Source organism: Phycomyces blakesleeanus (assembly GCF_001638985.1).
Source record: "Phycomyces blakesleeanus NRRL 1555(-) unplaced genomic scaffold PHYBLscaffold_8, whole genome shotgun sequence".
Lineage (NCBI taxonomy): Eukaryota > Fungi > Mucoromycota > Mucoromycetes > Mucorales > Phycomycetaceae > Phycomyces > Phycomyces blakesleeanus.
This window is the reverse complement of record NW_017265141.1, coordinates 1,056,006-1,071,684: the sequence shown is the minus strand read 5'-3', so window position 1 is coordinate 1,071,684 and position 15,679 is coordinate 1,056,006. Positions and strand designations below refer to the sequence as shown.

Genomic DNA, 15,679 nt, shown 5'->3' with positions numbered 1-15,679 from the left:
CTAGAGAAATGCTAATGAAAAATGGTAAATAATGGGTTTACCCATGTGCTTTACTTTATTTACCTCTGGCTGATTATGCATACTGTTTTCTGTGGTATAGTAAGGGTTTGCGAATTGAGGAGCTTGGGAGATATCATCTTGGGGTAAATGGCTCCTATCGAAACCTAACCTCGAATTGCTGATATATAATTCAGAGTCTGGTATAAATGGTATATTAGCGCGACTTCTAAGAGGCGCATCTATTGTGTGATTGAGTTGGAGAGACTCTATTGGAATATTTATTAGCATATTTTTCATGTGAAAAGTATCTGCTTAACGTTACCATTAGAACGCTCTCCAATAGGATCTCTTTGTATAAAATTTGGAGCATAAGGGCTCTGAATTATATCTGTTAATCTTTTTTTTAATGTTATTAAGAGGCTAGATATGCTTTTACTATCAAAAACAAACTACCAGAATGTGACTCTAACCTTATATTTTCATTATTTTCGTAGCTTTCCATATCATAGTTATTCTTATAAACAAATCGAGTGTTTGCGAATAATGAAAGCTCTTTCTGAAGCTCATTTTCTGAGATAGTGTGCGCCGATTCATTTTCGTTATTCAATGAACGAATATTACTGGTTTTCCAGGTCTCTTTTGATAGCATATTCCTTGAATAAGGTACAAATTTGGTATTTTAAAGGTATAAGGATGGACAAAGTCTTTGCAGAAAAAAAGGGAACAAATAAAGAAAGAAAGGAGTGTGAGGGCTACTCTTTTTTATTCAAAGGCGTCAAGTAAATTGATACAAGTGATAAAAATAAGCTATTGAACTTATGACAGTCTTGGTGTTTAGGCCGTGCAACGTCTACGCAAACCCAGTAAAAAAGACCCGATTTTGAACATCCATTGCATAATAATATAGTAATGTTATTGGATAGCCTTTCTGTACACTGTCTTACGCTTGCCCAACAGAGTGACTTTGACGACATGTCTACACACAGCTAAAAGAAGCGGCATCATAATCGGTCAGAAAATACGCTATAAATCACGCCATATACTACCAACCAGATGGCTCTCGAGATACAGCGTGCTTTACGTCGGAGTTCATTGGCTCAGTTTTCATGGCCTGGACAGAGGTTTGATCCCTTTATTTTTCACAAAATAGGATGCCAAGCCTCACCCTGAATAAAAGTTCTAAAAGTAGAAAACATAATTTCAAAGCGGTTTCTTTTCTTATTTTAAGACAAAGTTAAATAGTATCATATTAAACAAGTATATAGTATAATAAAGTGGCCTTTTTTGTTTTACAGACATTTGATAGATTGGTTTAGTCCAGGATAAGTTAAAAGATTTGATGACCATGGGGTCGTTTTGCAGTTATTCGAGGTTTCGATTTCTGATGATCAAAGTCAGGCTGTGGCCATTAAATCAGAGTTAAGATCAACAGGTAAGTCCTGTGAAGCATATGGTGATGCCATCGCCATAAGATGTCGCAATTCTCAGCAACCATGGAACAAAACTTTTTTTGTATTGACCATGGAACAAATAGTGGAGTTTATTAGGCAAGTATCACGAATCTAGTTGTGAGTGGAAGTATATCGGCATACATATCTTATACTTTGCGGTGCTACCCATTTTCATCTAATCTCAATCGATTAGGTAGTACCTGGAATAATCTTTTTTTGTGTAAAATAACTAAAACCGATAATATTGTTTAATGTTCTTAAACGAGCTCCACTAAAGCTTGTACGCACTTGCACACTATAATGTCAGATATTAACTTCAATACAATTAAAATTTATAAAACAAAATGCCATAAGTAGGAAACTTACCTTGATAATACCTATAAAAGTTTATTTTGAGTAATAAAAAAGTATCTAGCCGTCATAAACAAGTACTTATTGTATAGTCTTACTGTCAGAGTTATTCTTAAAAGTAAGTTATTAGCTTATACATCTTGAATGTCTTAAGATACATAGATATACAATCCATGTATCACATCGTACAATGGTTTTTTTTTTCAATTTATCCGCCTTTAAGTTATATATATATATAAATATATTTACTAATCCGATCATGTCTAATTGACAAAACCAAATAGGTTTAGCTTTCCTCAGCTCTTCCAACTCACGAGAAACGGGCAGCTTGATGTGTATATTATTTACAGATATGTCGCTGTCAGTTGGATTGAATATGCTCCTTCTCGTTAACATTCAATTAGAAAGTATTCTACAAGTATTAGGTTATATTACTATGTCAAATCTTATAAGCTTTTATTTATTTTAAAAAAGTCCCTAGTTTTATATATATAAAATGGCACTGGCCAACCACATAAAATTAAATAGGCGCTCATATACAAGTTTTGTACCTGGATAGATTCATGCACAGACTTCTAGAACACTGGCTTCAATACGTTTGCTTTGTGCCATATACAAATGTAAATAATCCTACCAACCTTGTATCCATAATATCAGTAGCACTAAGTACAAATTTAGGGCCTATTATTACACTTTTAGTAGTATTTACTAAATACTAATGCTCTACGATAGAGTTACCAGTAATATCGGTGTGGGAGATCAAAAATATTAACCAAAGATGAATCAAAGGCCAAAATTTTAAGCCATGTTATTGGATCATATTTTTTTTTAGAAAAAGTCAAAACGAGGATCTTTCAAAACGAGGATCGAGAGAGGCTAAAACAATTTTGATTGGCTACCCGTATTTCCTTGGTAATTGGATTGAGAATAAGATCATTCTTTAAGGAAGGGATGGTATTATGAGCACGTTTTTTTTTTATACATTTGAATTAAGATTGTTATTTTTGAAAAGCGGTACAGTCAGATACAGCTTAATTTGGTTAAATAAGTCTATTATGCTTTTCTGTTTTATATTTGATTAATATTTTCGATATGTCTACGCCAACTGTAGGAAAAAATAAATCTAAGAATAAGGGGCTTCTCAAGCACCCGCCAAGGTCCTAAATGTTGGCGGTGATTTCCATATACGGACTGGCGAGAGTTTCTTAAATTAGTAACCTTCGCCAACAAAATTGGCTAAATTAGGAAATCTTCGCTAATACTTATTTGGATTTCAACACCAACTTTTAGGTCTTTGGCGAGTGCTTGAGAAGGCCCTAAATTCGAGAGACTTGCAGCTTTGGCCCAAAATTCGGAACTTTGGAAGTCCACCACCGGCTTACTAAATTTAGGATTCTTTAAACTTATTTTAGTATATATTGAGGCTTCTATACTTTTTCCGGAAATTATTGGTCCAAAGATAGAAATCAGTTTGCCGCACCAATAAAAATTGATTTGGTGCAAAAATGGAATGCACCAAATGCATCAAAAAAGATGAATTAAGCATAGAAATGGTAGAGAATTGCACCAAAAATTTCTGGAGAGCGTATTCATTTTTTTTGCTTTTAATCCAGAAAGCCACTTTAAGTGAAAATCATGAACAGACACACACTTAATATTCATTCAAACTAGTTAAGCTAATGTATGGCTATTATTTTTAAGAGGGCACTATCAATTTCCTGCAAAGATAGATAAATCACGCATCATATCTGTGAGTGCTATTTATTAAAGAGAGCTAAATATTATTGCTTATAGCTGTTACTATTCAAATACCTGTTGCTTCATTGCTGGTTTACATGAACATTATGTGGAGCAGTTCTTGAGACTGTTAGTCGACTAGGGTCATTAGCAAATTAAAAAACATGATTTGGCTTTAGAGTTTGTAGACCATAGTTAAGACGTCTCAGTGTACATATATATATATATGTAATAATACTCTGGGTTATAATATAAAAGTATAATGAAACTTGTATACGTGAGACATAAGGCTATTTTCTATGCAAAAAGGCTTCAGTTTCAGGACTGCCATGTATTAAGACCACCTATATCATATACATAATAATAGAATAACATAATTATAAAGGTAAAGACATTAAACTTTCTATCCATATTTAGGCTTAAAGATCACAATAATTTATGTGTGTGCAAATGCCTTGTAATAATAAAGCTAGTATAATTTTGTTTGCAGAAACCCTTACATAAACTATATCGTTAGAACAAGGTAGTATGTAGAAAGGATCCAAAAACAAAAACACAAAGACAAGAGAAAGGCTAAATTTTGATGAGAGCCACACAAAATCAAGAACTGTACAAATTTTAGCAAATTTCAAAAGAAGTACAAAACCTTCACCATTCTTCAAAATATAGGTATATATATTAAAGTCAAAGGTCGATATAACAATATTTTTTGGAGGTTTTTAGTCCGTCCACTGATAATTATTATTATTTTTCGATATATTTATAATAATAATACATACATACAGCAACACATCACTAAATCAAACGTTAAATGTATTTTTGAAACATAATCATTTTTTAAAGGATGTTTGTTAATTAATTTTAAAACATGGTCCAAAAATCGTAATTTCTATATGAAAAAGAGACCTTTACATTTACCAGGGTACATATTAGTACAAAGAAAAAATATGGAGAAGCAGTTATAACGTTTGATATAACTAGAGATATTCTTCTGCTTCTCCTACTCTTAAAACTATATCGAGCGTGGATTGTACCAAATAAAATGCTTTTACAAAATACCTCGATATGTAATCAAGTCCAACATAATACTCGCTTATAAACCTTGTAAGACGAAACAATTTCTATAGTCATACGACACTTAGAATCCAATAAATATACCACAGACTTTACAGGTCGTATATACATATATATATAACTGCTGACAATAGGCATTCAAAAGAATCAAATTAAGAAGTCCTTATTGTGTCGTCAATGCATACTTCTTGAAGTATGGTCTGTGTGTACTTATTCCGTTATTTATTTAATTGATTGTACAATTAATCTAACTTAAGGAAAATTTTAAAAGTATTTATGCATAACATGAAGACGCTTGTATTTTTACACTTAAATAGCCCAAATAAGCTCTGTATGATAGTACTCTTGGATAATTATTAAAGGAAGAAGTAAAAACATACCTCATCCCCATGGTGACACAAGTATATCAAGCCACCGGGTTGGCCATTGACAGAAAAGGAAATTGCCATGAGAATCGTTTTCAATTCCCTTTGACAACCACGACCTTCTTTTACAATTATTGTACTCTTTGCTCTACATCATGGCATCTCTTAAAGTTCCACATGAGGTGTCTCCCGTACCTTCATTATCTGCATCGGTGCGCAAAACATCATCGGGCGATTTTATCTCCACTAGTTCTCTTCCCAGATCTCGCTCATCATCATTCGGTGGCTCTATTTATGCAGAAGCTATTCGCCGTCAGCGATCCGATACTTTTGTTCATTCACAACAACAAAAATACCGGAAAAGTCAATTCTACAAAAACGCCATCAAAGCAAAATCTGCTGCTTCTGCTGCTGCTGCTGCTGCCTCGTCTGCCTCATCAAACCTGAGCCATTCTACACGAATTTATTCTACTGAATCAGATTCCGAGTCAGAGTATGGAATAGGAGAGAATGAAGAAAGCAGTAACCATGATAATATTAGTGTAAACTCTGAAGAATCACAGCGTAACTTAGGACCCGGAGCCATAATAGAGGGCGTTCTGATCCGAAGAGCGGTCAGGCCTTATCTTCCGCAGCAACCTCGAGAAATGATTCCTGAGAAGCTCATGCCTGTAGAAACTAGAAAAGAATCTGAACTACAAAAATCCGAAAGCGAACTAGCAGATCAAGAATCTCAGCAATGGCAACCACCACCCTTCCGAGAATCACCAAAAAGTGCAACATTTGACAAGACAAGCTTGCCGAGTCCTTCTCTAGACAGAGCAGAATCACCTACTACACCCAACTCTAAGCATCCAAAAACCCTCTTTTCATCTACAAAGAAAAAAAGCACCCACAAAGACGACCATTTGCCCTCTAAGCCCCACTCGATCTTTCACTTCTCACTATTCAACCATAAGCATGAGCATACCAAGCAACCATTGTACGACGATGGCTCTCATGCTATATACCCCCCGCCTCCATCAACTGAGGACAAGGAAAACGAAGATTCTGTGTATGAACTCGATTTTCTATTTATTTCGTTTTCGCATATACATAATTTACGTTCTCATCTTTACCTGCCTATGCTGATAGAGACCGATATGGATTTAAAATAATCTCACAATGGATATCTTTCCAAGATTACAATTCTTTCGAGAAGATTTATCGACCTACACTAGATCGTCGTCTTTCCAAGTGGCAGCAGCTATTAGAAGAGAACGGGACAAAATTGCCCGAAAGAAGTCCGAAAGGTACATCTTCTATAGGCTTTAATTGTATCTGTAGCTAATACATTGATTGTTTTTTTGAGTAAGGAGATATGTCCGCAAGGGAATTCCTGCAGACTTGCGTGGTCGGGTAAGATACCAATAGTATCCTAAATACAGATCCAATACTTAACAAGAATTAAATAGGTCTGGTTTCATTACAGTGGAGCAGAGGCCAAGTTGGATTCTAATCTGGGGGTCTATGAACGCTTCCTAGCTAAAGCTAAAGAGCTTGGTAGTAGAAACGAGTTTGCAGATATTATTGAACGCGACTTGCATCGCACGTTTCCCGAAAACGTCCAATTCAGGACGTCTGTAGCTGATGGACAGCAGCTTGCGTCTACAGACAACGTGCCAGTTATCTCCGCTCTTCGCCGCGTGCTGCTAGCATTTTCGATCTATTGCCCGTCCGTTGGTTATTGTCAGTCTCTTAATTTCGTAGTTGGGATGTTACTGTTATTCATGAAAGAAGAAGAAGCATTTTGGACTTTGGTCACAATTGTTCAAAATATTCTTCCGGCTGGCGTCTACGATGTAACAATGGAAGGGTCCAACCTAGATCAAAATGTATTGATGATGCTCCTTTGGGAGAGAATGCCTCACTTATGGGGTACAATGTGTGACAAATCTTTCTGGGAGTCAGAGGCTGACGGTGTATCCATGCCGACTATTACACTTGTCACAAGCCATTGGTTCCTGACTTTATTCATCAATATTCTACCTACAGAGGTAAGTAAGCGTGAGAAGCTTTGGGTATATATTAATACCTAATTTTTAGACGCTACTTCGTGTGTGGGATTGCTTTTTCTAGTAAGTCCAAGAGAAATTTCTTTTTTACCTACAGTAATTAATATTGTCTTCCTTTTTTGTAGTGAGGGTGCTAATATTCTATTCAGAATAGCTTTGACGCTTTTCAAGATGAGTGAGCACATGGTAATGCCTCTTGGAGATTCCTTAGAAATATTCCAAGTTATACAGGTAATATATTTCACTATTTAATGAGCTAAATTCTCATTGAGTGCGTACTAATATTATATATACTCTTTTAGAATCTTCCCAAGAAAGCTTTAAATTGCCAAAACCTTCTTGAAGTAAGATACTTCGATTACACTAAAAGCTAAATTGCTTGTATTAATTTTCTTTACATGTTAATAGAATTGCTTCCGCCGTTATAGTTCCCTCACTGATATAACCAACGAAGATCTAGAGAGGCGACGTGAGCTGTGTCGAGAGAGCAGAAGGACAAGACGTCAGCAGACAGCTTCTGGGAAGAAGAATTCCTCAAGACAATTAGAAGAATCAAAGGCATTTATCTGGAAACAGAAAATATTGAACGGAAAGTCCCGCGCTGGCAATTAAGACACACCATATCAAAAAGCCTACAGATATCAAATCATAATTGTGGAAAACCTTCCACTACATATACACTAACTTATATAGATAGAACATTTACCTTACGTGCCCATCCCCCCATCTTTATAATTCAATAGAACTCACTAGCATAACCATATTTTAACCCTAATACCATACAACCAAATAATCAAGATAGAAATAATATTTTACATATTAACAAGGAAGTACCGTTGTAGATTTGATCAAACGATTCGACCGCCTTTTATTTTTATATATTCAATAGTTGATGTATTATTTATTGCCTTATATATATACCTGGAGATATATCTTTCATAATCTATAAATTATATCAGAAATAGTTAGTATCAATGGCGTTTGTAATTTGAATTATAGATACCTTTTTTTTTTTCCTTTTAGTAAATCGTCAGAAACTCAGGCACAGAAAACTATGAAGTAGCATCTATAGTAGAGAACCCGTTGGGATGTGATATTTTCAAAGACTGCTAAAAAAGAATTATTACTGAAACCCAGTCAAAAAAAAAAAGAAAAAACTCAACCACAGTTGATGAAAACATAAGTACTGTGACAAACATAAGAGAGATACATCTTAATAAACTTGGCTTTCCAAGACTTATTCTCTTAAGTAGATATATAGAGACGACTCTTGACTATATTGTTTTTATGTTCGAAGGTGGAAAAACAAACTCAATTCTTAATAAAGTCTTGGTGATGAAATGGCCTCCCTCAGTAAAATTTTACATCTTTTCATTGGAATTTAAATCGCCGAGTAAAGCAAAAGTGAGTGAAAATTCTAAACTTTCACTTGACAACGGGTTCTCTAGTTTTCTCAAGCCTACACTTTCATTAAAGCCTTTTGTATATTCTTTAAACAAACAAGCAAAAGACTTTTTATTTCTTTCAAGATGATTAAGCTTTCTTATAAAAATATTGCCACTTCTTTTTGGCGTAAACGTATATACATAATAAAATGAGGCTTTCCATTACATTCTTTTACATTCTATAACTAAGCTTCAACCTCTTTGGCACTAAGCTGCTAGAGAATTGTTTTGGGATTTAGCTCAAACTATGCCAGATTTAATCAATACGGATATAATATGCCATGTTTCTATTTAAAGCTGTGAAAAATAAAAGCCGCTTACATTATAGGTACAATGCATTGTAATGTCAATATTTATATAGATTGATAGATATTTTGAGTATTATAATTAATAGTAGATATAGAGTTATTTTGTATAGATAATATTGGTTTATATATAAATTTGTAGGATGTTTCATAAGATTAAAAAAAAAAGGTTGTACAGTTATGCGTCATGACTTCTCGAATACATTGTGTTTCTTGAGAGAAGGTAGCTTGTTTTTCCCACTTGAAGGAGGTGATATATGGTATAAAGGGAGTTCACTCTTTTTTTCTTGTCTCATCATTAACAATCCTCCAGCAGCTTCTCCTACATGTGCCGTACGCAAAAGTGTATTTTTGTGAGCCCTTGATTCGTTTTCCCCTTCTGACGATGCTATATGAATCTGGTTTGGCAATCTAAATGTGTCTTGCGATCCAAATCGAACTTTAACTTGCGGAGCATACTTCACCTTGCGAGAAAGGTCAAAAGCAGCTTCAGAAGTGATAGCTGTTGCACTTGAAGATACATCCTTTTTGAGATACGATTTGGTCGTAATATTAATTGCAGAATTATCCTTTGGTGTAGGGTGTTTGTTGGAAGATTGAGTTGATTGTGGACCAGTGCCGAAAGACAACACCCCATTTTCTGGTGATTTTGCCTGTGGATCATTTGGCGCTATCCTTCCATCTGTTAGTTCTCTCTTCGTATGCTCTTTATGGTCTCTTTGTCTTTTCGTTCCATTTTCTCTAATTTTCTGAAATACTGGTATGCTGTTGATAGGTGTATTGGATGCCGCTACTTCAAGTGATTGGATAGAGTTTATCAAATTCAATGCTGATGCGATGTACTTCTTCTTCAAAGGATAGTTCGACTGTTCACCATTTGCTTTATTTGGTTGGCTGGTATTGTTTGTCTGAATTCGATTTCGCATTTCTGTATTCTCACCAATGATAGTGCTTTCTTTCAGGGCTGCGTCTTCCGGGGCCTGTGGTATACTAATGGCCGTCTGAGGTTGCGTATTTGGTAGATAGGAAGACATATTCTCTCCAGTAATGAATGGATGCATTCGTGCCTCTTGTGGCATCAGTCGCTTTTCAGGGTCAATTTCGAGAATCTTCTTTAAGAAATCAATTAAAGCATGTCGCTTTATAATATCTATTTATCAGAAAAGATATTAGGGTAACTGATACATATGACAAGTTAAGTTTATCTTGCTACCTAATTGAATTTGCTCATCGCTCATGGTAGGGTTAGCACGGGAAACTCCCTTAAAATTTAGAATAAGGTCCTCCAATGTGTTATGAGGGAAATATTGCTTGCTATGCATTTCATTCTTTCTCTGTTCTTGAGTATACTGATCCCTGCTTTTTATTGTATACTCAAAACATCCGTTACCACGATCGTGTTTGTTAAAAAAACGAGAAGGATTTCTTGCTTTTCTTATCATTTTTGCCGATGGATACCCTAGCATCTCAGTTATTCTCGTCAGTTGATTGTATTCTGAACTCCCCGGAAATAGAGGTATCCCAAGAAAAAGTTCGGCAACGACACATCCTAGAGACCACATATCAATTGAGTATGTATATGGAATACCAAGCAGGACTTCTGGTGAACGGTAGAAGCGAGATTGTATATATGTATACATCTTGTTTGAATCGTGACATGCAGACCCAAAGTCGATTATTTTGATAGCTGGTGAATCGACTCTAATCCGCTCTTAGTCAATTTCTTCTGGTTCTACAATTTTGAAATCTTACCTTTTTAAGAGAATGTTTTCGGGTTTAAGATCACAATGTATAAGCTTGGCATGTTGAAGTAGTGTTAGTGTATCAAGTAACTGCGCGGTGATGACTCGTACAAGGTCAACAGATAGACCCTTGAACCCATTTTGCTTGATTAGTTCGTAGAGGTTTACAGACAAGAGCTCAAAAACAATACATAAATGGTTCTTATGAGTAAACGATTCCTCAAACTTGAGAATAGAATCCTGGTCGTCTGGGTTGATTCTTTGGCTTAGCTTTTAAATGTAAATTTACATTAATATAAGCATACATAAATATCTGTTTCTTGTTTACTTGCCTGTTTCAATATTTCTACCTCCATACTGCTTTGAGCTAGATATGCTGCTTTATTTTTTATCACTTTTACCGAAAATAGCTCCTTTGTTTTCAATTTCTCACACTTGACCACCTGTCCAAATGTGCCTTGTCCAAGCAAATCGATAATACGATACCTAAGTTGTGAAATTATTTATTAATCCCAGTTTGTTGTGTGCACCAAGTTTACTAACCCATGTTCTTGCCCTTCACCAAGAACATCTCCTACTCGTAGTATATAGTCGTTGTTCTCATTGTCGTAACCATCATTTTTGGCTGGCTTGCTAGGTCGAGTGAGAGCACGCTTTGGATTGCGGCGTGGATTGTATTGAAATTGTGCGTTTCGTAGTTCATACGTCTCTGCTAATCTTCTTGTCAGGGCATAAAGTGGGTTTGTCTATAATAAAAAGTTAAGGCACGACATTTTATACTTCTCTGCTACAGTCTAAATTTAATTAGACTTACACGCTTACGACTTTTGTTCTGGGATCCAGAACAACCAGCCAAAATTGTCTTTTGTAAAGGTTTCGTCCCACCCTGGACACCATCTTTTCTCACCGACGATGGCTCGACTACAGTCGAATAAAACGGAGAGTCCTTTCTATTACTCCTTGAGCGTTCTGTAGCTTCTGCTGAGCCCAGACTATCTACAGATGATGTGCTTTCTGCTGGAGAAGCAGTCTCAAGGGGAAGCCTCGGGTGTGCTGTTTTGGTCAGATGATGTGTACAAATTTGGTCTGACTTACACTCTGGGTCCCAATTGGTCTCGTAGCCGTACGCATATACTTCTTGACCAGATGGCACACTCTGAACTGATGTTTTTGTTTGGTTTTCTATGTTTCATTTCTAAAACTATCAGGGATATGCGATGGGTTTGTGACTAATGAATATATCTTAATATACCTTTAATATGGTTATCCTGAGTAGCAAATATTTTGGTAGGCATTGATTTTGACTTAAACGGATCAAAGGGAGAATTTAAAGAGACTTCAAGAGGCTCGACATAATGGAGGGGAGGGCTATTGGATAGGCATACAGAAGATAAGGCTGCCTGGTAATGACCTCTACGTTGAGGCTGTTTTTTATTCTGAGCACTCATTGAGCTGGAATGTTTGGATAAATAAAGTAGATAGAGAAGGGCATAAACAGTTCTGAAATAGGACAAGCGGTTGTATGAATTTTTTTCAAGCCAAATAGCCCATATGACCTCTCGGGGTTGGCTAAACGTCTTGTTATGGTTTGCCAAACTGGGTAGAAAACGATCGGCATTCATGCCTAGTGTTTGAACAGCGCTCTTAAAACAAGGCTGCTAAAAGCAACAAAGGACAAATTTCATAGTCATTCGGACGCGTCTTTATCTTACACCCCCAATGGCAAATGCTTATATGAAAAAGAAGAATACAAAAATGATTGGGGCATAAAAATAAAAATAAAGAGAATGTATACAGTCACTCTAACGCAAGTCATCTTGCTCCAAAGATTTCTTAATCTTTAGAAGAATTGCAGTCTTCCAGCTATCCAGCCTAGTAAGCTTATCAAAGTCATATACAACTTGAGTGAATTGTTCGACATCACCATTGTCTACACTGTCTGCTACACCCTAAAATACGACAATCATATAAGTAATCACCCCAATTTCCACAGGAAGATAACTTACCTTGAGTAGTTGGTATTCACGCGTTGTCTCAAATGACATATCCATACCACAATAACCATTGAGTGCCTGTCTTGTTCTCACCGTATCCTAATTTCCTTTCTCTTGTGAGCCAAACAGTTTCGTATTATAGCTATTACTTACACCTGTACATAAGTGGCACAAACCAGCCTTCAAAAAATACTCCTTGAGAGACCATTTAAGAAGTGCATCATCTACTGAATCTGCGGCGACCTTTTCAAATTTCTCGATTGCAACCTCATACATGCCCAAATCAGCAGCAATTTGTGCTACTTTAAGAAGCGCCTTGTTCGCAAGTCTTACGTATATAAATAAAGCCACCTCGGCATATCAGCATAATTCGATAATTAGCCGATAATAAACTTACGCTGGTGAGTCGTCAGCACTAAACAGTTCGGATGCCTTTATGTAGGATTCATATGCATTTTGAATATCATCGAGTTCTCCTTCATATAATTCTGCCATCTCTTGATAGTGTCGTGCAGCTGCTCTGAAGTTTCCACCTTCCTGATCTAATATAACAGCCTCTTTCAAAGCCCCAACGGCAGCTAATAATAACAGCGTGTCAAGAACCTTTCTTTTCACAAATGGAATGGTGTAGGATGGGGTTTCTTTCGTTTTGTGTGTGCATTTTTTTACCTGCTGGGTCTTGGCGTTTATAACACTTTGAAGCGTTTTCGTAAGCTCTTGAACTATCAAACTTAGCACCTCCTCCACGCTGAAACAGTTTGGCAGCTTCAATAAAGCAGTCTCCGGCCTGTGTCCCTAGAGTTATTGTGAGTTGAATAATGTCATGTAAAGAGAAGACGTCATTCACTCACACTGTTGAGCTAACTTGTACATGTTGCCTGCTTTTTCGTAAATCTCTGCGGCATCTTCATGTTTGTTGGAAGGATTAAAGAGAGACCATGAAGTGAGTTTTTTTTGTGCCTGAGCTACAAGCTCTTTGGCCTGTTGTTCGGATGAAGCCATGGTGTGAACTATCAAGCAACTCCTGGTTGAGAATAAAAATGAACATATAAAGCAGGTCACGACTATCACGTGCATTGCCGTCATAAGTGTGTTACAACATTATATATGTTCTGAAGCAGCTGTAGAGGTTGTTGATTTAAGTGACCTTGAGTGCAATAAGACTATTAAGATGTCCAACAGATTTATGTAATTATTTGGCTACTTGAAAATAAGTAAAAATATACCTCTTAATATTACTACTAGTAAAAGTGAAGAATGTATTTGCAAAAGAATAATAAGCAAAATAATCTGTGGTTATTAGGAACCACAAATCAAATATATATTGGTATTTTCCAATTGCATGTGGTTTTCAATCATTCCATGTATCAGAACGTATCGTTTTTATTAATTAGCTTTATTTTATTGAAACAAGTAAGTCAATTTGATCATTATAAAACTATCAGAATTAACTTCATGAGTTTGATACTGAATACCAAAAAAAAAACGTTCTGCATATCGGATGCTTAAAACGAAGTCTGCGTCATTTTCTGAGTCTTCCAGGCGCCAAGCGGTGTTTGTAGCGGTTACTTCAAAGTCTTTGTTTCTGCGCTCCCTTTGTACGCGAGGTTTTAAGGCTTCTCTTTGACAGGCACATTATGCGTCCTTTTCTGGCCTTAGTTTTTTCAGCCTGGGCATTCTTACCAGGAGTTCTTGCCCAAGTAAGCAGTGATCAGAACAACCAGCAAGCAGCAGTTCCACTTCGAACGCATTCTCTTTCTGTGCCTTTCATAGGTAAAAGAAAAACAATAATCCGTGACGCACAGCATCAGGCATCTCATCTGATTATTTTCCCTTTTTTAGATGATGACCTCCAGAATCGCTGGTTTGACTTTGGTGGAAACGCCATCGTAAACACGAATCACCACATTCGACTCACCGGAAATAGACCTTCCCAAGTTGGTTTCCTCTGGTCCCGACTGGTGAGTGTCTATAATAATTCCATCCCACACTAATTAAGCTCATCTATCCCAGCCCGTTACTGCTACAAACTTCGAGATTGAGTTTGAGTTTAATGTAGACGGTCCAACAGGTCATCTTTACGGTGATGGATTTGCATGTAAGTATCCACAATATATGTACCCACATATACTTGTATGTATTATGCACTGTAACCCTAATGGCTTATACTTTTTAGTGTGGCTCACCAAGCAGCGTACATCGACTGGTCCTGTGTTTGGTTCGGTGAATCAATTCGAAGGGCTAGGTGTCTTCTTTGATACTTATGATAATGAGCGTGCACATGTAATTATTTTACCATTACATCAATTGATAATTCGAAATACTTATACTTGAACGAATTAAAACAGAAACACACATTTCCTTATATTAGCAGCATGCTTGGTGATGGTATTAAATCTTATGATAACGACAAAGATGGAAGACCGACTGAATTGGGTGGTTGTGAGGTAAGAATCACTGCGGATAAAAGGCACATCGACTTAAATTTGATTGGATTTAGGCTGATTTCAGAGCGAGAGAAATTCCCACAAAGGCTCGATTGACTTACTATAAAGATAATTATCTTCAACTTGATGTGCAATGGAGAGAAGAAAATGTTTGGGAAGAATGTTTCAAGGTAAAAGGTTATAAATGATTGTGATCAAAATATGTATTTATGGCTGTTTGAATAGGTCCACGATGTTAAGCTTCCTGATCAGTTTTATCTCGGATTCACTGCCCACACTGGTGAATTAACAGGTATAATATTAGAATAATTATAAGCGTATCGCCGATACTAACATCCTTTATACAGATAACCACGACATTGTCTACGTAACCACAAAGACATTGATTCCCAAACCCAAGGAGTACATTCCAGTAAGTCGAATGATTTGCATTGGAAAAGGCAGAAATATGTACAAGTTAGGCTTTTTTATTAACTTTTGTCACTATAGGCCCCATCTTCTTCCAAGTCAAAGAAAAAGTCTGGTGGATTCTTTATGTTTATTTTGAAATTATTGGCTGCAGCAGGGCTTGTTGGTGTATTGTTTGTCGGCTACCGCATGTACGAGAAGAATAACAGTATGAAGCAATTCTGAATATTATATTGTACTTGACCATGATTATTTAATTCAATAAAAAAAAAATTATGTTTTCCAAGATGATGTGGGTGGTTTATG

The 15,679-nt window shown here is 36.2% G+C and overlaps 5 protein-coding genes across 5 annotated transcripts; 3 read left to right on the top strand and 2 right to left on the bottom strand.

Moving 5' to 3' along the window:
- Positions 1-1,053: 1,053 nt before the first annotated feature.
- On the top strand, positions 1,054-3,187 carry PHYBLDRAFT_167294 (hypothetical protein; the record flags this gene model as incomplete). The annotated part of the gene is made up of 8 exons (XM_018435621.1): positions 1,054-1,121; positions 1,335-1,432; positions 1,867-1,920; positions 2,087-2,227; positions 2,331-2,422; positions 2,535-2,542; positions 2,635-2,714; positions 3,093-3,187. 8 exons carry the CDS (start codon positions 1,054-1,056, stop codon positions 3,185-3,187), a joined length of 636 nt encoding a protein of 211 aa, XP_018293003.1.
- Positions 3,188-6,328: 3,141 nt separating this feature from the next.
- PHYBLDRAFT_111119 (hypothetical protein) lies at positions 6,329-7,284 on the top strand (the record flags this gene model as incomplete). The annotated part of the gene is made up of 4 exons (XM_018428195.1): positions 6,329-6,376; positions 6,433-7,014; positions 7,064-7,095; positions 7,158-7,284. Coding segments are annotated over 4 exons (789 nt in total), but the record flags the coding sequence as incomplete, so codon positions are not given.
- A 2,535-nt stretch (positions 7,285-9,819) lies between these two features.
- Positions 9,820-11,267, bottom strand: PHYBLDRAFT_98660 (hypothetical protein; the record flags this gene model as incomplete). The annotated part of the gene is made up of 5 exons (XM_018444066.1): positions 9,820-9,932; positions 9,996-10,483; positions 10,535-10,794; positions 10,830-11,010; positions 11,068-11,267. Coding segments are annotated over 5 exons (1,242 nt in total), but the record flags the coding sequence as incomplete, so codon positions are not given.
- A 939-nt stretch (positions 11,268-12,206) lies between these two features.
- On the bottom strand, positions 12,207-13,520 carry PHYBLDRAFT_75021 (hypothetical protein; the record flags this gene model as incomplete). Its single annotated transcript, XM_018443044.1, has 6 exons — positions 12,207-12,473; positions 12,531-12,617; positions 12,672-12,846; positions 12,916-13,096; positions 13,188-13,313; positions 13,370-13,520. 6 exons carry the CDS (start codon positions 13,518-13,520, stop codon positions 12,327-12,329), a joined length of 867 nt encoding a protein of 288 aa, XP_018293000.1. The 3' UTR covers positions 12,207-12,326.
- A 635-nt stretch (positions 13,521-14,155) lies between these two features.
- On the top strand, positions 14,156-15,512 carry PHYBLDRAFT_111328 (hypothetical protein; the record flags this gene model as incomplete). The annotated part of the gene is made up of 8 exons (XM_018428208.1): positions 14,156-14,291; positions 14,361-14,479; positions 14,532-14,616; positions 14,695-14,801; positions 14,867-14,965; positions 15,019-15,135; positions 15,191-15,257; positions 15,313-15,512. The coding sequence occupies 8 exons, from the start codon at positions 14,156-14,158 to the stop codon at positions 15,510-15,512; spliced, it is 930 nt and encodes a 309-aa protein (XP_018292999.1).
- Between the last annotated feature and the right edge of the window lie 167 nt (positions 15,513-15,679).